Source organism: Aptenodytes patagonicus, chromosome 3 (assembly GCF_965638725.1).
Source record: "Aptenodytes patagonicus chromosome 3, bAptPat1.pri.cur, whole genome shotgun sequence".
Classification (NCBI taxonomy): Eukaryota; Metazoa; Chordata; class Aves; order Sphenisciformes; family Spheniscidae; genus Aptenodytes; species Aptenodytes patagonicus.
Genome location: NC_134951.1, coordinates 89,560,104 through 89,586,396, shown reverse-complemented (window position 1 = coordinate 89,586,396; position 26,293 = coordinate 89,560,104). Strand labels below are relative to the sequence as shown.

The following is a 26,293-nucleotide window of genomic DNA, read 5'->3' as shown; positions in this document are numbered from 1 at the left end:
GGGAGAACAGTCTTGGGAGAAAAGTGTATTTCCTTTTACAAAAGAGAACTCCTCCAACAGGTGAAGTAAAAAGGAGAAAATCCCTACTCGCTCCACAGTGATCCTACCATGGCAATGGCTGATACAGGAAAATTGGTCATTTCCAGGGATACCATGACAGCTGAGCACATCTGAGCGCTCCGTACTGCCACTAAAATTTCTCTCTATCTCTATCCTCAAGAAGCAAGATTACTTCAGAAAGTCTCATTGATTTTCTTTGAAAAACATTAAAAGAAGTCTTGTGGTCATGCAGTAGCCATATCTGCTTTCATATATATTCAGAATCTGTCAGCTGACCATAGCAGCGACTGCTTGCAGGCTTTTCTGACAGATGTAGGAGTTCCCGCTCTTGGGTCAGTTATCTTTCCCAAATGAAAATATTCCATATTTTATTGAGTCATTACCTTTTCTCCAACCCCCTGCTAAGAGTAGTTTTCTTGATCCTTGACACTAACTTACTAAACCACCTCCAAATACACTGTTCCAAATCTATTAAAAACTATATCATACCAGGAAATCCTAGCCGCTATATTTCATGTAACGCATCAGTAAGTAGAGGTAAAACTTAGGTTTATATCTCTGCCTGCATACACTCAATATGTTGTAGGGCTTTATATGCAGCTCCCATAATCCTGAAGGCATATACATTCTGTAAAATCTACTGAAAAGGATATAGTTGAAAAATAACCTCAGGTCATATTGAAAAACATTGCCATATCAAAAAAAGAACATTTTAGAGTGAAAGTGACCTCTCATGGAGCAAAGCTGCTTTATCTACTATTTACAACATATGCTGAATTAATTATCTTTTCACTTTTTCTTTTAAAAGCATCTTTAATGCCTTCTTGTTGGGTGATGTTCCACTGTTTGCCTGCTTTTTACATTAAGATACCTTCAGATTATTTAAAGATGGTCTCGCTTTAGAGCAAGGTGTATATTTCCTAAATACTTCATATATTTGGTCAAAATTCAAGTACATTCCTTCCTTCCTACGTCATTCCTTACCAAGCATGAGGACTGTACTATATCCAAGACTCTTCAATCAATTCTTTTAACTACAGGGTATATGTATTTATTCAAAATTTACTCACATCAGATGTTCTAATTTCTATCTTATCACTTTTTTTATTTGCTTAAATTTACTGCTCGATGTTTTATAATTGGGGCATAAAACTTGATTTCATGCAATTCAAGATGAGCTTTCCAACAAGGCCTCACAAATGAAGTCTAATTAACTTAATTCACAAAAGGTCTGTCGTTATCAGCATATACCCACATTCCAGAATGATACATGTCATTGTTCCATGTGTTTGCTCTTCCAATTCTTTTAGATTAGAGTCCTGCAAAGATTACATATAAATTTCTGCAAAGGCACATATATGAATAGCCATACTAAAGTGACCTATGCATTTAGGAAAACCTGAAGCATCTCACAAAATTGAACGTGAGAAATATACACAGGCATTCTAGAAAATAATGGTCTTTAGCTGAACAGTATAATTCACTTTTCTGCAAATAGTCCTTTTTTTTTTTTTTTTTTTAGGAAGCCTAGAAGATTAAATTAAATGAAGAGCAGTTCAAAGGTAAGGCCATAAAAGCCATTTTTTAACCACAAATTGTCCCCTCCAACCTCAATGACAAGTGTCATTTCGGACCTATTATGCTAAAATCTCTGCAGGAATCAAGCCACTCTGTGAACTAAGAACATTGCCAAGTATCTTCTCATTTTCAGTCCAATAAACTTCCTACATTAGTTTCCTCCACATTTAACCATTATACCTTCTGCATTAAATCTGATTTTTAAAAAAGTTATTTACAAGAATATATCTATTTTCTGTATGTACAGACTATTTTCTGTTTGGACAGATATTGCATATAACGTCTGTTGTCTCTATTATTAGTTGTTCCAATTTCTTGTTTGAAAGTGCGACATTTCACTCTTCATCATCACTTCTAAAGGATTTAAAAATCTTAAGAAATATTTGACTTAAGACTAACTGGGAGGTCAAAGACTTACAAGAACTGTTTTAGACTGGAACTATTCTGCCCCTGTGCTATATACGTATTATTGAAAAGCAGTGGAATTTTTAGAAATCAGTTTTCTTTTTTTCAGTAAAAACATTTCTAACGCTTTTACAAACCCTTGCTGCAGATTTACCACGATCTTTAAAGAGGACGTATGTTTTTCCACAGTGGTGCTGAGTGAATAGTAGATGGTACTTTGAAATATACCAAATATCTCCTCTGGCAGAGCCACAAACCTGGAAAAAATCCCAACAAAACAAAACTAAAAACAAAACTGAGGGGTAGACTTTCTTAAAAAGCGTATGGAACGTCAGGCGGTTCACCTGTCACTGCTGACCCAGCTCTGCTAAGATCTGAGGACCTGAGGTGCCTGACAGAGGCCATGAGGATACCTTCTGTAGGTATCTCATGCATGTGACTAGGACAGAAAGAAAGTGAAGATAGAGAGAGAAAATACTAGAGGAACTACCACCACAGGCAAGGGCATGTAGTTACACTGGTATTATTAGGGTCTAAGGTTGAAGTCTACAAGACCTCTGCCAGAGCTCCTTAAAGAATTCCTCCATTCTCCTTGGTAGTACTTGTACTTTTAAATGCCCCCAGAAAACACCAAAATAATACTTACAGCTATTTTATTTGGCAGTCAGCATACTATTTAACACTGTGTTTTGAAATACCTTGAAATACCAAAGCAGAATAGCAAAGACACCAGGATCAGTAGAAAGCTCTTGAGGAAAACCTCTTTCTTCCCCCCTTTAGACTTCTGAATGTGTTCTGCCTCAATTTTTGGATTTTATTGTTGTTTGTTCTCTTTGCATGTTTTATTTAATAAGACTAATGTGGTTGGGGACATGAGTGGCCCTGGGAAGAACTAAGTAGCCATTTTAGATGGAAACTATCAACAAGGAAGTGGGTTTTGGGGAAGATTGTAAAGAAAAGTTAGATGATCATTAATTTTTAAATAATGACAGGGGCTCATGCTTAGTGGCTTTGTCAAAAAAAAAAAGGCATTAAAACTTAAGCTTAAAATTGAATATGCAATAATACCAGGAATTTAGTGAGAAAAATAGACTCAAAGGTAACAGTTAATAAGAATTATCAGTGTCCTTTATGTGCAAATGTACTACATAAGCATAGTCACAAAACAAGTAGACCCTTTGGTTCCGATTCAGAAATTATTCCAAGTAGACCTTGTAGGTCTACTCAAACAGCATTCAAACGCCCTCTCAGAGCTTTTGTTCCACCAGAACATATTGTTGTTGGTTTGTGGTATAATCTTGACCCAGTGATTACTGTCTGTAGTCACCGTCTGGCCCCAAACCCTGTTGCAATTTAAGCTATTTCTGCTGAACCAGTTTCAAAGGGCTATGAGTAAGAAGATGCACGAAACTGCCATCCCTTCTGATCTCCTGATCTCTCTTAAGGGAATATCACATCTTCTCAGGTAATTGAATACAGGAATGCATCTGAGTAATCTCAGATGGAAGGCAACAAGAATCCTTTCATCTGCTTGTCTATGTCCTAAATCTTCTTGCTTTTTTCCTCTCTTTTTATTTAAAGTGTTAACTAGTATTTGTTTATAATTAGCTATGAATGTGCTTTTCAGTAACTTTCAAGTGGAGCCAGGTTTTTGGTTTGTTTTTTTGGTTTTTTTTTTTTTTTTTTTTTTTTTTTACAGGTACAATGCCTTTTCAATGCGTCATTAGAGCTACAGTGCTATAGTTTTGAGAATTTCTATTGACACTGAACAAAGATCCACATACATTTGGATGGTTTATTATCGGGCACATTCATGCTAAGAAAGCTTTGCAAGAGAAGAAAGCAGGATTTCTTCTGGGAATCCTAGCAAGAGTCTTACATCCTTCTGTATTTCCTATGACAAATTCATAGAAGGTTGTGAGCATGAAGAATACCTACTCCTTCTCCCCCATTTTCTAAGATTTTCATACATACATGAAAAAGAACATTTAAATACTTCATTCAGACCCCAGTTTCTTGAAGATAACTGGGGATAGAGCATCTGATATGCTGGACATTTTCCTAATTATGCTGTTCCAGTTTTTTCAACACCTATGGTAAGTTAAACACATAACCATTTATATTGACTCCAACCAATTGCACTTCACAATGACTTTACACTCTCACACAATAGGAACAACTCAAATTATGTGCTAGCCCCATAGATTATGACCAAGATCTATGGAATCACAGCTTAAACTCTCAGTGAATACGTGAGCACTGAAAGTTGATCTTTGTTGAAAGTTAAAAAAAATTAAACTTAACAACAACAGGTTCTAGAAAAGGAGACTGATTTTTCAAATGAATAACTATATTAATAATAACAACAAGAAAACCTCAGCACAGGTCCTATCCACCCCTCATATATGCTGTGTTTCAAGATGTGAACTCTCTCCACATTTTGCTATTTGTGCCCTCTTTTAATCCATCTCAGGCAGCAGTCTGGCAAGAAGACAGGTTGTTTGCCACCCTTTGAAAGATGACATCTGCTGTCAGCTGAATGGAGGGAGAAGTGGGACCCAGATCCAACACTTAAAAAACCAAAAAACGAACAAACAAAAAAAACCAAAAAGAAAATCACTCCATCATACTTAGTTATGTGCATCCAGTGACTACTCACTATAACGTTGTCCTATGTCACATTCACAGAAGTAAAATACATTGTATTTCATATGCAGCTTTGAGCTCCTCACCCCATGTTCCTTGCTACTGATTCTAAAATCCTACACTGCCCAAAGGTCTCAATCAGATCAGGACCAGGCACTAAACAGATGTGCGGTTAGCTAGCATACCGAGGACTAAATATATGTTATTAGGTACAGTAAAGATATTGCAAGAGATTTCAGGCCTGATTTAAAAGGAAGGCTGTTCAGCTGTGAGCCTGGACTCTGCAGTGCTGAAGAACATGTCATGCCATAGCGATTAGGTCTAATGAAGGAGCTAAGTACTCTTACTTAAGCTTTAATGTCTTTCTTTTATTTTTCCTACTCCATCCCAAGAACTACATGGTAAAATCAATGTTACTTTAACACATTTTGGATTTTACTGGAGAAGAGATTTAAAATGTGAATTAATCCCCCCCCCCAACCAACCACAAAGGTTTTGGTAATTTCAGTAATCTGCTGCATTTATTCAGAATATTTTGGGGTCGATGACTTGTATCATGCTATTGTGACACTCATGAATTGATCTGTTCCCAAGTGATGCCAAAATACCTTTTTTAGTCTACCACACATGTACTGTCTGCAATCATTGTATTGATGCCTACAAAAATGATTAAACGAGGTTCTGTGCCAAAGGCACAAACAGCTGCCAGCCCTGGTCTAAAGGTTTGGCCTTTCATGGACTTTGAGGCAAGGTGAGGCTAATTCAGCGAAGCCTGTTTAGTGCTGCAAATACGATACAATCTGAATTAGGATTATTGTGTAATAATGCACACCGACGGAGGTGCTGACATCTGAGGTAGGGACAAGTTTATACAATACTGACGTTAAACTATTTATTAGCATTAAGATGTCAGTGTGAGATTAAAAAAATACTTTCAGCACTCAAAGAACAAGTTTTAAAAGCTTTTTCAATAATCCAACAAAAAGAATACTAACATAAAAATGTAAACATTCATGGAATTAAATTGTTTAAGTGTGAATTCCTGCATCTTTTGTTCTAGTGACTTTATGTTGCTTGCTCGCTCTTCATATCCCTCCAACATTTTCTTCCAAAATGAAAAAAATTGATTTTTTTAATCTTAGTAGTGAGTATATTTTGATAATATTAATAATAATAATAAATAATAATAATTTAAAGTTAATGTCTCCACATAAAACTACCAATATCCAATCCCTTAATGTTCTGTGCATTTTTTTTTTTAAAGAAAAACAAAAAAATGTAGTCGTATATATTCCTAATGGTTTTTTAGTCATATTTTCTCAAATTATTTTTAGAAAAATTATGAAGTAGTGCTGTTCTCCCTTATATTAATCAAATTATAAAAGCAACATTTAAAGAAAATAGAATCTGCAAAATCAATCATTCTGGGTTAGAAAATGCCAGAATTAAGATTAGCCTAGCAGCATTCATTTTGCAATCATCTACAGTACTTCTGGAGCCAGGAACTGAACCCAGCCATCCAAGATTCAGTCTGATGCTTTAGTCTCATTCACAATCCATCATCTGATGATGCACAGCCTTTTGCTGCTTGACCTAAAAGAACAAGTCACGGCCAAGTATCTGGTTGGAGCTATAGTGATAAATACAACACACTTTGTGATTTATACATTCATTTACTAACAATTTGGAAACTGGATTCCTGAATGCTCTTCCTGGCAAAAAAGGGAGATGGTTACAGGCAGTTCACCCAAGAGGACAATTTTAGCATCTTTATTCTGCAAGATCACGATGATGTGGCTAGAATTTGGGTCTGGAGAAGAGTCTGTATTCTTGGGTTCAGCAGAATGAAACCTGGGGCTGGCATTCACTAACAAGAGCAGAACTGCAGAATTTTGCAAAATAAGACTAGAAGGAACCAAAGGTTGAATGGTTACCTTGTACTCCCAAACTTACTATCATACCGGAATTATTCCCAATGTTTTTAGATTAATTAGCTAAACATCAGAAAATTATGTTTTTACTTCTTCAAACAATGCATTCTGATGCTTAAATTTCCTACACCATAATGCTTTTTCTGAAGTCTAAAACTAATTATATTGGTTTGGTTTCTGAATATGATATTGGGTCACTTGCTCAGATTTGAAGTCTGCGGCGTTTGCACAATTTATAGAATCTCAGTGGAAAAGCTGTGATTCCGACACATTACCTCTTCCCAGTTCCCAAACCAGACTTACTTTTCCGAGGGAGCGATGGTTGCTGCCTCCTATCATAAGTTTCCTGCCTTATCAGGCTGACAGGAATGCACAGCCTAGCTGGAGTCCCAACAGCAAACACCCAAAGACTGCTTTTCACTGCAAAGTTAACCACGGTTAAAACCTGTGGATTGGGACTCATTTGTGGTTCACGCACACACAATTCTTTCAACATGAGCTGGCTATCCTATCAAGTGGGGACAAAGTTAAAGGATTACTAACTGCTAATGAAATTCCTCTACAAATTGCATGATGATTAGCGCCCTCAGTATTTCCCCACCTTCCCCTGTGTCAGACACATTTCCCCCATGAAAAGAAGTGATTTCTGAAGCTTTCTAAACTGGTGGATGTGATCTGTGATGTTTTTGTGTCCCTATCTATCCATAACTACATACAGAACAAAGGAGACAAGGTTCCCAAATAGTGTTTTCCTTTCAAACTCTCTTATTCAAATAGTGATAACTTGTGGGGAGTAACTCAAGGACAGAAAACTTCAGTGAATATATACCCTATATTGGGGTGATGCAAGTAGTACTTTTTAAATTCCTACAGTTTGGTCTGAATAACTAAATTTCATGCTTATATTTATGTCACTTGAATATTCGAAACCCATAAAGAAATGGTTAGATATATGTAACAAACAATATAATTCTTAAAAGTCTTGTATTTTCTGACAATTTTTCTGTAATCTCCTTTTTTTGAAGTAGCTCTTTTTTTTTTTTCTTTTCTTTTTTCCTTTTCGCTTTTTAAACTCTGTGGCTGTGGAGAATTTCAGGAAAAAATTAGTAATATTTGTGAAAACAAAAGAAACACATTATATACTTTGTGATTGATGTTTGCAGCATGTGGACCCAAAAAGAGGACAGAAAACATGGGAGAACAGAGAGGATTGCCTTGGAGGTTTTGAGGCACATAGACCCTCAAAAATCAAACGCACAGGATAAAGCATGCTTGCAAATATCCACTAAGCCAGTGTAGAGAAGATAGGACAGGTAGTTTGTTCTTTTAAGTAGAATGATCATTTTAAGAACGACCCCGAAGTCGATCAGAAAAAGGACTGGCATCCTTTCACTAATTTGCATATTTTAATGAATACGCTGATTATTTAGCCTAGTGACTAGACTGAAGGCAAATGCAGAACAGCCTCAATCATACATACCACTAGCATTTTCATCTAAAACGTTACGACTCTGAACACATTCTTGCCTCTTCCCCTTCTTTATTTTTCGAATGAAATAATCTTTACAAGTAAGCTAGTAATATACAACCTTTTTTGTCTCTCATGAATCTAATAAAAGTGTTAACATTAAAAAAAAGATTTTTTTAGTAATACATCAATAGTAACAATCAGCTAGACTAGCTACAGTAACTTAATTCAGTTATATAACTGTGCCAGACAGTAACTATTCTTATAAAGCAGTGCCTTTCTAACCCCTTGCCAAGGATATTTAATTTGATGTCCAAGTTTTCTTGCCTATGGGAAAACCGTTTTCCATTTTAGCTGCTAGCAACAAGTATAAGTGAATATGCTGTAAATAACTAGCTACTTTGAACTTTTGGGTCCCATTATGCACACAAGTTATCTACTCTGAAAAGGCATGATATAAACATGCCAAATTATTCAACCCTATGAAAAATGCTTTTCATCTGAATTATAAGTTAAAACTTTTTCTGACTTTAGAGAAACTGGAACTTGAAAAGATAAAAACTTAAAGCTTGATTTTTCTTTGCCCAGAGCATATGTTATATAAACACAAATCCCCAAAAGGTGCCAAGAATTGTCCCTCTGTTTTTCTAAATGATCATGTGTGCAGTCTAGCTGAAAAGACTCATCGATTATGTCTACATAAACAACAAAAGCCCTTAGAAAAAATATCTAGATCAAAAGCCTGTCAAACACTGAACAGGAAAGAGAAATCCTGCTTTAAACATGGCCTCTTTCAAGTCTGAATTCAATCCCATGAAGTAAAAACAAAGGATTTCATAATGAAAGGTATTTAAAATTACTTTATTTTTGGAACTTAACCAGGGATTCTTTTTTCTTATATGTTAACCTTTGTCTTTCTTACATTGGGACAGAATTCTGCAAAATGTGCCTTACAGTTTTAAATAAATGTATAATTTTTTTAGTCACAATCCACTGTGTTCACAGTACACATTTCCAATTATTTTCATTGAAATGCAACAATGATATTTTTACTGACATTATGGGTTTCTCCTTTTGTCAACCACCCAACAATATCCCCTGTTAACATGGGAACACAGCAAAGTTCTTAATGGATGAGATGCATTTCTTTTTCTTTTTTTTTTTTCCTTTTTCCTCATTTTCCTAACATACAGATACATAATCAAGAAAGGAAATCACATATCCTTGCAAAAACAGAACAGATTACTATATAGCTTATATATAATTATGTTCTGGAAGTCATAGCCGGAAATCGTGAAGTAAGCTAAAGTATAGAGTCAGATACTTCTGAAAGTATGGTTTCTAAAATAAGTGAAAGAAATTTAACAGATATTCGTCTGATGAAATAGAATCCTCATGTTTGATTTCCTACTCTGTTATTAAGGTTAATATGCAAACATATGGCATGATTTACAGTATAACATTAATGATCTCTTTCAGACCAACTTGTGATTTGATTGTCCCCTATCTATATGTATAAATAATAATATAAACCTAATGTAAAACACTTGCTACATGTTTAATCATGCCACTAATGTAACATTTATATGTCATGTATATAACCAGAATCCAGTTTTAAAGCAGTTCATACCTACTATTGCTGGAGACAACATCCTGTTTGCCAGGTTTGGCTGATAGACATTTGTTTTAGAAAACATCAGTTCACATTTGATGGTTCAAAATGGTGGTTTTGTTCAATTTATTCACTGTAATTGAGAGTCCTAGAGCATGGATCAGTATATACTAGAACATATGTACTCCATTTATAATGTTCAGATAGATGGTCATCTTGGATATTCTAACCAAGAAGAGACAAATGCATATCTGACTGGCCTCTCAAACATAATGCACATTCAGTTAATAATGATTTCTATATATGATAGCTCATTAACACAGCTCTAGGCTAACAAATTACTGACAGCTCCATTGAATCAGCACTAGAAATTGACTTTTCACATAACTTACCTGTTCAGGAGATAACAGGTCTGTCTTCTATTATAAAATGCAATATCAAAGCAGAAGGAGCAGTAAAGTGGTCAAGAAAGTTAAAATTACATTGCTGTACTCATCAGGTCATTGTCACCCTGATGCACTGAATTTTAACTTGTACCAAAAAGTGAATTGGTCCATACAGAGTATACTTTTTTCAGAGTAGTATTTCAAGAGATGCTCTGATATACCGCTAATCAAAAATTAAAGTTATCCATACCTCCTATAGTCTTGCAAAAGAAAGGCCTAGTAAAGCATTGAAAGCATAGTCTTCATTTTTAAAGTGCTTTCTTTCTAGCATTTGGGATGCCAGTTCATCATGGGTATTTCTAATATATTTTCTCTTGCAGTGTTTTCCACTAATCACATCCAAGTATTTCATATGGATTTGCCTTATATCTGGAAAACCTTTAACTACTTTTGCTATGCTTACTCCATGTTTTTGGCACATACAAAAGTATTATCTGTTTGGAAAGAAGTTAATGAAACAAATCCAGCTTCAATAATTTTTCAAGGAACAAAGGTTGTAAAATTGTTTTCTACTGGAATGTTGAACTTATCAGAAGATCATGCACTCAAGCCAATAGCATTTGTCTTTGCTGTCATGCAAAAGAGAGTGAGTCACCTACAGTACAACAGAATCATTTTGCAAATCTTTTAGAACTGTGTGGCATCTGATTAAACTAATCCACATCTTTCTATGATGCCAAAATAAACAGTCCCTTTCCCACAATGTATAAACATTGTTCCCATAACTTTCCTTTGAAATGTCATGAAAAGGTTAAGTGACGTTTCATTATTTACCTTGACTAATGAATTGCTCCATGCTGTCTTTGAAAGGCTGGAGGTGCTCTTCTAGTGATAGCTGATAAACTTTTGCTGCTTCTGTCTCACATGCTGAAATTGAAGTAACAGATTAGTTTAGGATGACACATCATAGTATGGATCTGCATACTGTAATAAGACACAATTAAATTAATACGTAGCCAGTGAAACTGCTGGAATATGTGCCTCAAACACACTACTCGGAGTACAAACACTATGATAATATATTCAGGAGCAGTTATGTTCCCGGTCAAATGTTTTTGACCAAAACATACACATAATTTGTGGCCAGTGTGTTAGTTTAATTGAACAGTAGCAAAAATTAACAAAATTATTCAACTGTTTTGAAGGAGAAAGACAAATTTAAGGGGCTGAAGTGTATGGGAACAAAATTACAAACTCGATTCCCAGGCCATGTTGATATACCTGGCCCCAGGTGACAGTGCCTGAATCAACACAAAGTTCAGATGCAAAACCTGCACCAAATAGTAGGAAGGACCTTAATTTAGTGAGTAAAGCCAGATGAGGGGTTGATACCTGATCAAACCACAGACACAGTGAAGTGCCTTGCATTGTTCAAAAGTAATAGTGCAAAATGATTAAAGTGAAAGATTATAAGAGTATAGTTATCATGGCTTGAACTCTATGAGAGACCTTGGAGGAGGACAGCTTGGTTCTTATTGCACTAGAGACCAGGACAGAGAAGCTGGAGCCTGAAGCAGCCCTGACATAGATTATTCATTGGTGAGGTGGTACCATCGTGCTTCCACCAACTATCCAAGCTAATTTAGTTTGGGGCAATAGAAGACTTGACACCACTACTTCAGGAGAATGTTAAGCTCTGATTTCTATTATAGGGGAAATCTCTTTAGGCTGTGATAAGTTTCTATCATTCAACAGAAATGAATCCTGCTTGATTCTGCCTCAAAATTTCCAGTAAAAGTGCACACATTCAAAAACTGTATTTTCCTTGTTTACTTTCCAGAGTTTCTTTCAGCAAAATAAGATTATTACTATGTCTTTAAATACAGAAGACTGGTTAGACATTTTAAAAAAGATTTTGAAGCAGCAGAATATACTATCATAATTATTTCCTTTAAATATAAATGATGTCTAGAATTGCATCAATCCAAGTATCTACAGATGAGAATTGTAGTTTGTTTTTGAAGACTGGAAAAAACAGATAGCCTTACATGTATCACCATTATATGCTCTAAAAAGGTGGTTCTGTAATATTTGAAAGGGTCTCAGGGGAATAAAAAAATTAAAAAGTCAGTTGTCATCTTGTTCTTACTTCAGCAAGCACGAATTTATAATCTGGTAAATAATACTAGTCTCTAGTTTACAACAGGAAACTAATGACGTATCCAAAACAGCATGGTAGAGCAATTAAAGATAACATCATTAAAGACAAAGACCCAAAGTTTCATTAATTTTGGCAAATGCTGGTCAGCCAACCCACTACAGATCTGTACCTAGTCATTCAAGCTAGAGCGCCAAGAAGGTAAATATATGATGGTAGTCACATCACACTGTATTCTGTTAGCTGTATAAATTGATTCACCTTTACTGTACTACTCATCTGGTCTGCTATACCTGGGGCAAACCTTTGGAGAATGCAGCTTTAGATCTCATAGACGCTGGTTAATCATTTTTTCTCATAGTTGTGAATACACCAAAGACAATTAGAGATACCAATTTTTAAAATGCACATATACAGAAAAGTAGACTGACTCAAATAATTGGTAGCTCCACACAAGTGGCGTAAAGCCAGGGTGACAATAACAATTACAATTTTTAATTTTTTTTTTTTTTAAGCTTAGAGCAAAATAGAAATAAATACCAGCAGATTTTCAGGGCAAAAAATTATCATGAATATATATCATTAAACAGGTAGCCCTGCTTATGAAGCAATATTTGAAAAAAAAAAAAAAACAAAAACAAATCCAACCTAAAACCCCCCGCAAATATAGTCACATGGACAAGCCTGTAATTTTTAAACAAATGTTAGTCAACACATCTGAAATAGGGGAGGGGATCCAGATGACCATGAATTTTCTTATAGCATATGATAGACAAAAAACCCAGAGAAGCTATGTACAATTCTGCAGAGGAAGACATTCTGATGGTGACATATAGAATTTCTATTATTCTTTTCTCCTATTCAGAAATAAGTGGCAGAGTTGAAAGATGCTATAGAACCTACCATAGCATTTAATATCACCAAAATTCCATACCTTTTTCCAGAATATGAATTACATATTCTCCACAGAAGTACAACATTATACTCTCTTGAATTAATGTCTGCAGCTCACAATGAACTCCTGATCTCTCAGCTGATTTGAGAGAAGTATAGAACTTACAAAGATATATACCCCCCAAAAATCTTAGCCTATACCCATGGCAATAGCCTGAAGCAGTCACTTTTCAAAGTCTGTAAGGAAATGCAGGGATATATCATCCTTTATATTCAACTTGCTATGGAAAAGAAAAACATGTAATATTGTCAGAATGAAATGTCTGTTCTTTAACCATTCAGCTACTGGAAGCTCTTCCATGGTTGATTTGTTTGTGCGTGTATGTGGGGTGGGGGAAAGGGAGTGCAGTTAATGATAGCTTTGTTTCTCCGTTTTTTGGTGGATTTTTTTTTTTTGTTCATTCCCCCCCTCCTCCTGTTAAAAGACTGAAATCAGTGATATTCAGAAGAATAACAGTTCAGGTCCATTTTTGACCCTATTCCTGAATTGCAAACGATGTCTAAGTCATTTAAAATCCAAAAGAAAATACAGGAGAAAAATCGCTTTTTCTTGCTTCATAGAAAGTAAGATATCATATGTAGCATCCAACCTTTAAAAATAGGACAAATTCTGTCATTATTACCATACTACTATCAGTATTATGTTGCTTAAAACGAACTAGTTCATTGGATGCTTTCTTCATTAAAGAATTAACAGGCCTGTAAGCTCTTCCTTAGTTTCCCTGTTCTCCAGAGCACCAAGACCGGAATCGTGGTCTCCCTGCACAACCTGTCGGACACAGCACTCATTTATCATGTTCTGTAATTTGTCACCAGAGTATAAAACCCCGCTATTTGGATGAGATATTGTTATTCCTCACTGTAACTGAAGGAATTAAAGCGCTGATCATATGAAAGGAACACAAAACACTAGACATTTACCAGTATTTCTGCCTAAGTGAATAAGATACTGAATAAATGTTTGTGTCAGAAGAGTGTTTAATAACTTCTAAGCAATGTGGAGGTGAAACATGCAAAAAAAAAAAGTGAGAATGTCGACCGTCGTCTATATTTGATTTTTTTTTTCCCTCAGCTTCATACTCAAACACATTTCTTTCCATGAAACAGCCCAGCTAAACATCCCAGGTATCAAAAGAATAGGTTGGCAAAAGGGGATCTGCTGTGACGAATTTGTAAAAGTTTTGTCTGAAACAAAAGCTTGCCTCTTTTTTGATAACAGGCTCAAAACTTGCTCTATTATCATCCCTATTCTCACACGTTCAGTTATTCTCTCATCTTGGGAGATGTATACACAACTGAAAAACTTAAACAAAGCTAGCCTATTCCTAAGCTCAGTTTATTTTAAGCAGATTTAAAATTTTCTTATAATGAAAGAATTGAAAGGTATTCAAGGCACCACAAATGAGAGTCATGTAGGCAGTCACAAAAGCCAAGTACTAGGTAGAAGCTTATCTCACAACATGGAATTGCCCAAACAGGAATAAAGAAATATAAAAACTTCTTCGTATTGCTTTGCAGCAAGGTGAAGGTTTCAGTTCCCTGTAGTCCCAAATACCCAGTCCTCATGCACTGATCTTATACCTTCCAAAGATCTCAAATCCTAAGCAGAAGTTGGCATGGGCAGAGACACCTCTTCTCCAGCACTCTAAATCAATTTTAACGTATAAGCAATATCTCAACAATGGAAAAGACCAACAGTCTATCTAGTTTCATCTCCTCTCTAACATCATATGCTGCAGAGGACTGTATGTGATTTTCCAGAGAAGCAATACAAATGGATTCTTGTGGGAGGACCTTCTAAATTTTGGGCAATTCAAACTGGTAGCTTTTTGCCCATACATACACAGATCTCTCAAATGCTCCAGATCTGGAAATTGATGTGAAAATCTGTGTTCAAAACCAGTTTAGAGATTTAAAAAAAAATTGCAATTCCAGCTGTATCCAGTATCTCAAGAATCTTATCTCATTCTCTATTTCTATGTTAAAATACAATTAATTACCATTTTCCAAGCTTGTGTTAGCTTGCTCATCCTATTTTTTTTTTTTTTTTTAGGTCAATATACTGAAACTGTATAAAGTTTCACAACAGCCAATATTGATTAAGAGACATCTATACAGAAAAGGAAAAGGAGAGTCACAAAACATTCTCTGCATTGTACTACACTTTCAGTATGCGATTCTGGTAAGTGATCTAAAACGCACCCAAGTCTCACTATCAAAAATAGTTGCTTTACTTTTTTAAAAAGGAGAAAAATATGTTTTCAAGATTCAGAATATCTTTTTAATGCATGTTTTCCATCTAGTTCTGTTGGATACTAAATTTTAGCCCTTGGAAGCACAAATCTTTTCTAATCCTAAAATATGTCTTTTCGAACAAAATGTGTGAGCAGATGATTAGCTGTTCCTCAGGCTTACTGTATTGTCTTTGGTCAGGATAATAACAGGCAGCATGACTTTTCTTTCAACACCCTCAAAACATGAAAACAAAAACCAAAAGCAAAAAAATGAAACCAAACCAAAAACAACAAACCACCCACCAAAAAAACCCAATAAGAAAGCAAGCAGAACTGTGGATTATCTTGCATGAGTAATTTAACAGGTCCATTAGGCTGTTTTGGTTAACCACTTCTGAAACCCCATACTTATCTATAGAAGTCCTATGGAATTTAGGTGGATTTTCAAGACTGTTTAAGGTATTTGAGACCACAAGTTGCACTGAGATTTGATAGACCATTTGTTTTTAAGTCTTTAAGGAAGTTTTGAAATTATGTCCTTAATTTTCAGAGGTTCTGAGTACTCAGACTCCCACAGGAGATGTGCCTGTGTCCTACTTTCCTGAAAAGTATATAACAGCATAACCACTGCTTTCACAACTTCCTCAGTGCTTTCTGGATTCCTTACAACTGCAACCTGTGACTTTAAAAGAAAGTTTAGACTTTACCTAGAGGAAACAATACTGGCCTCATCAAAAGACAAACTGATGAACTCGGCCACAAGTACAGAAAGAGTTCTTAATTTTCTTTTATTTATTTTTTTTGGAATTGCAAAAACTTACACTAAGAACTGCTGAGTCTTCAAGGGCTTCCATAGACAGCTCCTTGTTTGGAGTTTTAAGGACAGTAAAATATGACTCACAGATTGACTGAAAGCCTGGCTTTAGTTTACATCTGGTTTAGGTTTAGGAGTCTGCATTCTGCATAGCTGCAGCAGTTAACCCTTTCAGTGATAGCTGAACAAACAGCTAGTATTTGTGGATGCACAGCTGTTAATGAGTAGGCAAAAGTAAGGATTTCATTTGGTTAAAACAATAGCTGTTTCTGTAAAGGTAAACTGTACAGATAACTGTAGGATTGACCAAAACCGTTAATGTTGCTATATTATTTTGTTAATAATTACCTTGAGACATCTGGCATTTTATTATAAAAGACTGAAGGCATCTTTTCATCAGACTATGGATCTATGGATCATATAAGAAAAATAAAAGATCTATTTCTTATTTATGAAAAATCTTCATTCCCATTTATATCAAAACTATTGACAGAGAATAACAGAAACACAGACACTTCAAAGTATCTTAAAACAGAAAGTTTTTGGTGAGGCAATGAATCCAAACTCTTCAAGAATACAATTTTTTTCTCTGTTTCAGTTGTCTCTCCTCCAGCTCCCTGCCGCCTTCTCTTGAAACAACTTGGAATACCAGTGTAGAAGCACATTAAAAAAATATAAGGTTTTGGGGAAACCTCTTCGGATGGACTTCATTTCATCAAACTTTAGCTATTTAAAAGATAGATCACCAGACTAGACTCAAGACCTTTCCTTAGCACTCAATTTTAGGAGAGGACAGTCAATTTTAGGAGAGCAATCCTTTCCTTTTCTGTCATCTGTAGTGGGACCCTAAATGGCTTAGGCTGCGTAACTTTGTTAATTGAAGTTGAAATTAATACCGCTCCTGTTCCTGAGCAAGAAGTGGTACTGAAATGTTGCCAAAGTCTTAGCCCCATAGTCAGAACTGTGATGGAAACAGAGCGTCTTGTGAATATGAAAAGGTATGAGGATAAGCGTGTGAGAAAGAAGGGATGACCTGCAAATAGAATGGTGCATTTTTTTTATTTTAGCCTGCAAACATTAATATCAGCTATGAAAGAACTAACAATGGATGCAATCTTATTTTGCAAAGTAATCCATGCACCCAGACACAGAGTTGGCCACGAAGAGGAAAATTCCATCTCAGACTATAGCTCGACTGCACTTTTAGGGTTGGGGCCTCTTTCTAGGTGTTAGGGGTAACCATTACTGAGGCAAGAGGAAAAGCTAAATAATTATGAGATAACTATGTGAGAAAGAAATGGTAAGGGGTCAAAGCATAACATGCCTACTACTATCCCATCTCCCTCAGTCCCACATTGACACCACCCCAAATACAACTTTTAAAAGTCTTTCTATTGCACAATATGGTACTTCCAATGCTCTGATTTACACAGCAGGTATTAAACCCAAGAGCACATACCAGCTCTACAACTAACAGATCCAAGCTGAATAGATAATTCTAGGTGACTGTAAGAAGCACAGAAAAAATAGGGTATTTTTCCAAGTTACTGTGGGGCTTTTCTTGGAACATACTTTTTAAAATACAAAGTGTTCTGCAAATGCTTAACACTTTATAAACATTCTCAGTCACATTTATTCCAAATCAGAGAGATGTACTGGGCCACACAGCCTAACTTCTTATCGATGGAGACTTTTCAATGAGTTGTAAACACTCAGAGTAGGAAAAGAAAGCATCACTACAAAAATAATATTTAATAATTGTAATTATTAATTGTAATCAGTTTTCAATCAAAGATATTAAATAGGACAACATTATGACATATAAACAAGTACTGACTTCAACTCAATTTTATAGCAGTCTGCATTATATGGTATTATTCATCTCTTCAAAATTCTACTAGTCAGATTTATTTTCTGCCTGACATTGTTTCTAATTCACTTTTAGCTGAGCTTCAGTGAAAGTTTTGCAATAAGTGACAACTGATGAATTAGTTTTTGATTTGCAAGAATAAACTTATTATTGTAAAGCTAAAATGTTAATGTGTAGCCAAAAAACAGCTTCTAAACAGTTTTAACTTGCCATAAGTGCTTCATAAATGCTGTAACTCTCACTGCCATTTTAGTGTCCTAGTTCTTTCCTAAACTAAATACACGTCTTGAAGAATTTCATGGGCCACAAATCCAATATTTTCCTAAACCACAATTGTACCTCCAGAGAGTGTCAGAGCAGAGGATTAAAACATTAATTGATTCAATACACGTTTTGCACATCTTTCTGCCCCACCTCTAGCATTCTGAAGTGTCTAGAAAAATATACTGATAATAATAGATATACAACACAGGTCCTAATCAGTGAGAGTCACGCACTGCTCTTGTGACCCTGGATGCCCAATTTTCTTTACATGGTGAGTTGATTTAAGTCATGTGGCAAGCGCTAAAGTTTCTTCTGTGGAATGACATAGGAACAGAAGTCATTGCTTGGCATGACTGCATCAAGGAACGCTGCTGACAGGCAGGAGAGATCAAAAGCAGATCAAGTTGCTTAACAAACTATATGTCACTGAAGTCAAAAAGTCTAAAGTGAGAATCCTGGAGAGCTGTGAAATCTGGGAGCAACAGATGGAGCCAAACTCACTTGGTTTGTTAGTAAAAGGATCTACCTGTTCTTTGGTCTTCTACCTTAAAAAAAAAAAGTAGTATATAAACTTTATCCCTGGGGTGTATATTATTTAAAAAAAAACAAAACAAAACTGAACAATTTGCACGTTCGATATTACACCTTTAGTGTAGCTTCCACTATAATCTTAGGGGAGATTTTATTTTTTTTCAATTAAAAAAAAAGAAAATTTCTGTTTTATTAATCTTGGAACAGGCACACAGCATGCTTTCTTAAAGTCTTTTGGACTTACACTTTTAATCTGAAATCTTAGAAGAGACTTTCTTTTCTAACATTTACAAACTGCAAGACATACAGTTCATAAAAACTTAAAAATGGACAAGAGCCTCCACAGTCAAAAGGGAAGAAAGCATACAAGTTTGAATGTCATGAGTGCTTTTTCTTTTTAAGCAGTCAGCATAACAACTCCTTTAATACAAACATAAGCCCAAGCTCAGAACTGTTAAAGAGCATGACAACAAAATTATTTTACAGAACCATAAAGATTATTTATATCTGCACATCTCCGTGTATGCTACTGACATATTTAGATGGAAAAATACAGCATTGCTACAATGAACTGCTATTGTTTTGGTTACAAAACATTTTTTTTTTTTTTTATAATAATCTCCCTCTACTTTGTGGGGGGTTTTTTGTTGTTTTTTAAGCAGCCCCATAATTTTATGAAAGGATCCTTCTGGGATTAAGTTTACCTTTGAATGATGATCATAGAAAGTTTTTAAAGACAGAAATAAAATATCTTCAGAAGCTTTTGTTGCTGGGTGAACCAATGTCCCCTTTCCCCATTGTACTTAGCGTGATCTCACTGTGCATAGTTTGCAGGGGATTGGAAGCTAACATGGACAGAATACCCTTAAACTGGTGATATTGCCTGCATCAATGTTATGTGCAATTTTCAGTTTTTCAGTGATAAAGAACAAAGCAAACATTGCCCCCCCCCCCCCCCCCCCCCCCCCCGCTAAATGATGAAATCCTCTCATGAAATCTATCTAATTCCTGATGAAAATAGGTCCAAGGTTACAGTCCACATCTCAGTATAAAACTGGAATGCATTCATGGGCATCTATTTCTATGGCTTTAAAGTCAGTATTTCCCAGGAATACTCAATACTCATTTACTCTCACTGACTTCAAAAGGAGAGGATCATATTTAGGATTTTGCCAGAATTTGCTCAGCATCTTACAGCCTTCTTCCTGCTCAGTCATTTAATGAGGCACTTGCTAGCTCTAGTAACTCATAAGGTTCCAGATGCACATTAACAAATCTGGTAGTGTACTTAAACTAAATGCAGAGGAAAACCACTTTGAAGTCATTTTATCCATTCAGCTAAAACTTGTACTCTATTTAAAAAAAGACTGTCATTAAACTTGGCTATTCTGTCTCACTGAAAGCATTGCAACAATTAAGCTATTGGAATACCCAGAATTTTTAGTGGATGGTCTTGCAGTCGTAAGATCTTTTAACACAAATTCTTTTTAATTTAGGGTGACACTTTTCTTTGGAAAAGAGAGTCAACACAAAGCATTTTGCATCACTCAGGGCTGATAAGAAGTCATGAATGAGATTGCAAACTGGTATTGAAATTGTTATTTCCTATCCAGGAGAGGATGCAGAAGGGCGGGCGATGCCGTCCCTCAAAAAGTTTGTACCAAAGGGAATAGTGATGAGTGTCTGCAGTTATTCTTCAGTTTCATTAACTACAGAACAGACTGACAACAGAGATGCCAGCCTAAGGACTGGATTGGAAGCACAGAAAGAATTCAACTGCAGTCTGATGGCAGAGCGAAGCGTGTAATTTCCATTTTTACAGAACCTCTGCTTTGATCACTGCACAGTGTGGATTTATTTCATAAGAGATTTATGCCTGTGTGCAAATTTCAACCTTGGTCTAAAAATATTTAACCTTTTGTCTATGTGAAAACATATTTGGTGAACTTGCAAGGAATAACGTCTGCCCCATGGATGTTCGTAAACATGTGCCTGAATTCAAGTACCTTTTTTCAATCAGACCTAAGCATCTTTCTTCTCTATGTGCAAACTTGGAAATCAGCCCTCAGATTATCTGAAAGTTGCATGAAGTATAGAAATAAGTTTTCATGGCTGAACTGTGGGATTTTTGCCCCCTAGATTGTTCAGGGCAGCAAATGGATGGTGCTGCAGTTGGCTCCTCAGTATCACACTAAGTGACCTTGATACAACTTTAAATATTACCTCTAAATTTTTAAAATAAATTTTAAAACATCCAAACAGAAAGCTTGATGGGGCAAGAAGGGAAAGTCAGATATCATTTGGTAACCATGTTATGTTTTTGTTTTAATAGAGAACCTTCCATTCTACGTTGTTCAGAGACTAATGATTTACCAAACCATTCCTTGGTCTCTAGATGCATGACATTCAAAATCAGCAAGGCAACAAAATATAAAGATCATTTCACTCCTTGATTTGAATCCTTCTCTCAAAAATTTAGCATAATGGTACATAACTGGCCAGTCTAGCAGAGATTTTTAGCAAAACTACTGAAGATCATAAATATTAGCCATAATTTGTGCAAACTACTCTTGCTCAACTTAAACTTAGTGCTTAGTTCGCAATGTTATTAAGAAACATATAATATGTGACACAAGTTCTTTATCAAAGTCTAGCAAATACATCTTATTTTAAGCTTGAGTTCATTTAAAGAAATGATTCTACAAGCAGGAGAAAAAATACTTCCTTTGCATATTATTTTTTAGTAAAGTCAGGTTATTTCAACTGTCTTTAACAACATGCCATATATATTACTTTATCTGCTAAATAGTATTTGGACCTGATTATCAACCTTTTTTTTTGTCATGGACACAGTCCAACACTTTGCAATTGTTTTTATGGTGAAAGACTTGTTGAAATCAGTTTGGAAAAAAAAAAATATTTTTTTGTTTTGGTTTTGAAATAAAAGATTTAACCTAACTGGTTTGATGTTGTTTATTTTAATAGCCTCTTCCAGGTTATCTACAGAAAATTACGAATTATTGCTTAAATGGTCATGAAAAAGCAAATTAAGGAAACAAAATAGTAATTGAGGAGTCAAAAATACACAACTATTTGAATACTATAATCTAATTTCTCAAAATGATACAAACAATAACAGCAGGGATATGTTGGTAACATATAGTTAGCGTTTAATCTAGGTTCAGTACCTCGCAAATCTTTCTTCATTTTGCGGAGGTCTTTTTGAAAATCTTCAAACTTCATTTGCGAAGCCTGGAAGAGATCTTGTGGGTCTGGAAGAGGAAAGATGCATTGTTCTTTTCCAGCATCCTAACAAAAACACAAATGAACAGTTACGTAGTGCTTATTACTTTTTTATATACTAAAATATATAACTGAAAGCACAAAGAATATTTATGCACATTTCCTCATCTCGGCCAGCAGGAGAGCAAATTTAGTAAGTTGATTTTTTTAACTTGAATTTAAAAGAGCAAAATTAATTCTCACTCACCTCATCAAAATTACGCAAATAGTATGAGACAATGTAAGATAGAAGACTTCTGCTGTTGTCCTGTATGGAAGAGAATAAAATTTGCTATGTTACTGAAACTCACTGAAAAAAAACAAATTCAGAAATGATCATTCAAGTAAATGAAATATTTAGTGTCAGTACAGAAAAATACTTGGCTGATTTGGTGCCTTCACTAAAAAAAACCCCAAAACCCAACATCCTGAAATACCATTTAATCATTAAAGAAAAGAATAGAAAGATATGTTATAACACTCACGTAAGCCACTCCTAATTTTTGAAATTTGCCTGATCATAAACTGAACTCTTACATTTTGAAATTTCCCAAGAAGGAAAAGAGAGATTGTTTCTCTGTTGATGTATGCAACTTGTTTCACAACATTCAGATCTTTTTATTAATCTATAACTATAACCAAAACAAAGTTCAATTAAACAAAGTTATTTTTCTAAATGAAATTTTGGCACTTTTGGGGGAACTTTCTCATTGTTTCCCCTCTGAAATCTCTGTAATGAAACTTCAGCAGAAAATCTTTGATTCGAAGAATATTTTTGACAGAATTAGGTTTTCAGATAGTTTCAGAAAACTATTTTGTAAGAACTTTTCTGACTGATCAGTAGCAAATAAACTGAAGACGTGTCTTGCAATTGCAAGGTTAATAGTCATAATATTTCCAGCGAATTACATACTAAAGTCACCAAATCAAATTTAGTGTGCCTAAATGTTCTACTGAGCAGAGTTCTAAAACTGGTGATGTAGTTAGAGTCAACCAGAAGGTTCAGCTGAAGTAACCTGCCCTAAACACATTATACTAAGGCTTCATTCACATCATCACTCCCTTGACTTACCAAAGAACCAGCATGCCAGAATGAAGTTCCTCCACCCCTTTAAAGGCAAATGGCTGACATGGTCTCTCAACTCAGGGTAAACAACAGTCTGCTCGCATTACCTAACCCAGCAACTAAAGCACGTATATTTAGTGAGTGACCAAGCAAGGAAAACAACTCTTCTTTTTCTGCCACTTTCAGAATAGCAGATCTTGACAACGTCTCATTAGACAGATGTAGGAGCCAATTTAAAGTCTCAAGAATTATTGCTATAACCTTTCTCATACCACTGTCCACATTCAGATAAGTCTTTTCATCATAGCCATAGGGACTCAAAGATTATTGTTTCCTTGTAAACAAAAGTAGATATTTGAATACAACTCCAATCTGAATAACCAAAGCCAAAAAAGTGCTGGTAACACACAAGCTTCAGTTTAGCACTGAGCAAGAAACAAGGCTACTTATCATTCACCTTACTCAGATGACTGTACCAGACAAATCTTAAATCAACAAGTACTTGCTGTGATTACTCTTCTTCCATGGAACCACCACTTGGGTGGTTCCATGGTCCAATGTGAAATGCATACTCTGTAATCATGATGTATGTAAAGGATGAATTTTGGGTTATCCCAAATGCTCAGGATGCCTATTCAATCATTTTCAGGAGTGACCTTTTTTTTTTCTTCTCACAAATATTTTGAATCAACATCGAATAACAGGTAACTTTTCTTTTACAACTGTTTCCACTTCTGTAATAAACCTTTTAAGTGTAAGGATCATAGTACTGCTTCTGAATACAGGAAAAGTTAGAACTATGCAGTGTACCAAAAGTCAAATACATTTCAGATTAGGAACCAAGACATAATTTAACGTATTTTTGTTTGTACAGTAATGAAAAGAGATGGTTCATTTTCATATTTCTACATCCAACTCTAGAATTGTGATCAGCTAAGTATAGTAATAAAAGAATTCCCCTTGACATGCCTTCATAAATTTCACACCATTTACTTGGAAATGGAGACAAAAGTAATTTTCTGAGAATTTAACATTCTCAGGCCTACAAGAAGTCTAGAATCAACTTACACTGCTCTTGACATCTTTCAGTTTTGGCAGGATATCTAGTCCAAACCCATCAGCCTGTCCTCGCGTCCTATTTCCACCATTCATGTAATTTCCAAAGGCAAGAACCAAACCCAGGACCTGCATAACTCCTGACCCATTTTTCAATGTCTACAAAACAGAACGAGAAACAAATCTCTGTTCAAACTCACAACAATATTTACGGTTAACAGTATTACTGACAAGCGGATTTGTTGATATTGTGTTTAGAAATAATACTTATATAAAGGCTCAAATATAAGGAATTAACAACCTTCTACTGCAAATATATAGAAGTAGAATAATATCTATATGCAATTTGTTGTAAATGGAGAATATTATCTCCGTTGGATACTTAGAAAATGGATACTAAGTATCCGTACTAATGGATACTTAGAAAAAAATAATAGGAATTTTATACAATATTATCAGAGATGACCTGTTGAGAAAAACAAAATAGTAATTCCTTAACTGATGCTAATATTGTGAATGGTATATTTAATTTAGGAGAGAATTTTGCAAGAAGTTAATAAAAAACCACACATGGAACAATTAAAACGTTTAATCAATCAAATAAAAAAATCTATTAAATAATAAAACAATTAAATAAAATGTTTCAAATAGTTTTCAGTTATGAAAATACTGATGAAACCTGCATTCTAAAGCCATGTATTTGTTTTGCATGGGACCACAAAATTCCAGTAATGTCTTCTAGCTAGAGACAACATTGCTATCTCTAACTGATTCTAGATATCAGAGATATTACTGAGTTGCACAGTTCCAAAATCCAAGCAAACACAAGGTGGACTGAACTGGCATTCATTTGGAAAAGAGTGATATGGTCCCTATGAAGAAGGAAAATTTTGCTTTAACAAAAGGAGAAGGTACACTGTTTTCCAGAGACTGATATACATTGGTGGCAAAAACATGATATAGTTCAGTACCAAAAGCTAATCTTAAAATTCGCTTTGATGTTGAAGTACAATCATAAAACGTTCTATTCTGCTATCCTTCAGATTTAATGAGTACTTAAAGCAAATAAAGCGAAAACTTTTGAAATATGAGTACAACTTAACAAGATTAAATATCAGAAATTTAGCTCTACCTTTTCACAGAGCACAACCTACCTCACACAGTTTCTGTAACAATTCAAGTTTGCGACGGATTGAACAAATGCTTTCTGAAAATGTTGATTGGAACAGGATGCAAAATACACGTTCTGAAAAGTTGGGAATTAGTGAGAGTTCATAGAGGAACCTGTAGGAGTGATTAAAGACAATTATATGAGTCACTCTCAGTAGGTACAGTATTTTTTTTCTTTTATAACATCTCTAGATAGTTTACTATAGCAGGGAAAGTTTTCTGAAGCGAGCAAAACTGTTCTTTCATAAATATATTCTTACTGTTCCGGCTTATCCAAAGACTTGGCATTTTCTTTTTCCTTGGATGCCTTGCTATGCTTTTCTATTTTTTCCAACTCATCTGATTGTGCTCTCTGGAATAAAGGAAACAAGGTAATTAAAAAATGTTAATTAAAAACCTAGTCAAACAACACAGATAAAGATGCCCTTGTAACAAATCATGTTCATAGATTTTTCTTTTCCTTCTAGCATCTGCTTATGGTAAAACTACTTAGTCCATAGAGTGATTTTAAGTATAAATACATCTGATGGAAAACAGAACGTCTTCCAAATAACATTATTGACTACTAGTAATCTGCAAAAGATTTATTCATTCAACCATGCACTGAGACAATAATCTTCATTCCCAATCCCTTTTCTTTGGCTGTTTATAAAGTCTTTGGATCAAAGAACTCTCTTCTTGAGTTGTAGTTCTCTTTCCAAATCGGTTGGGTTGCATTTGAATGCAATCAGATCTTTAAATATATATTTAAATAATATCTTTTTTTAAACTAAATGAAAATAGGTTTGTATTGTTTACGACAATTTAA

The 26,293-nt window shown here is 35.0% G+C and overlaps 1 protein-coding gene across 2 annotated transcripts in view; it reads right to left on the bottom strand.

The window, feature by feature from the left end:
• The window catches only part of FMN2 (formin 2), a 168,213-nt gene that overhangs the window by 38,277 nt on the left and 103,643 nt on the right, over positions 1 to 26,293 (bottom strand). For both annotated transcript variants that reach the window (XM_076334185.1, XM_076334186.1), the window contains 6 exons: positions 25,746 to 25,837; positions 25,470 to 25,599; positions 24,328 to 24,474; positions 22,402 to 22,461; positions 22,100 to 22,220; positions 10,921 to 11,013 (listed from right to left, as the gene is read on the bottom strand). In XM_076334185.1, coding sequence (XP_076190300.1) covers positions 10,921 to 11,013; positions 22,100 to 22,220; positions 22,402 to 22,461; positions 24,328 to 24,474; positions 25,470 to 25,599; positions 25,746 to 25,837 — 643 coding nt within the window. The remainder of the gene's footprint in view (positions 1 to 10,920; positions 11,014 to 22,099; positions 22,221 to 22,401; positions 22,462 to 24,327; positions 24,475 to 25,469; positions 25,600 to 25,745; positions 25,838 to 26,293) is intronic.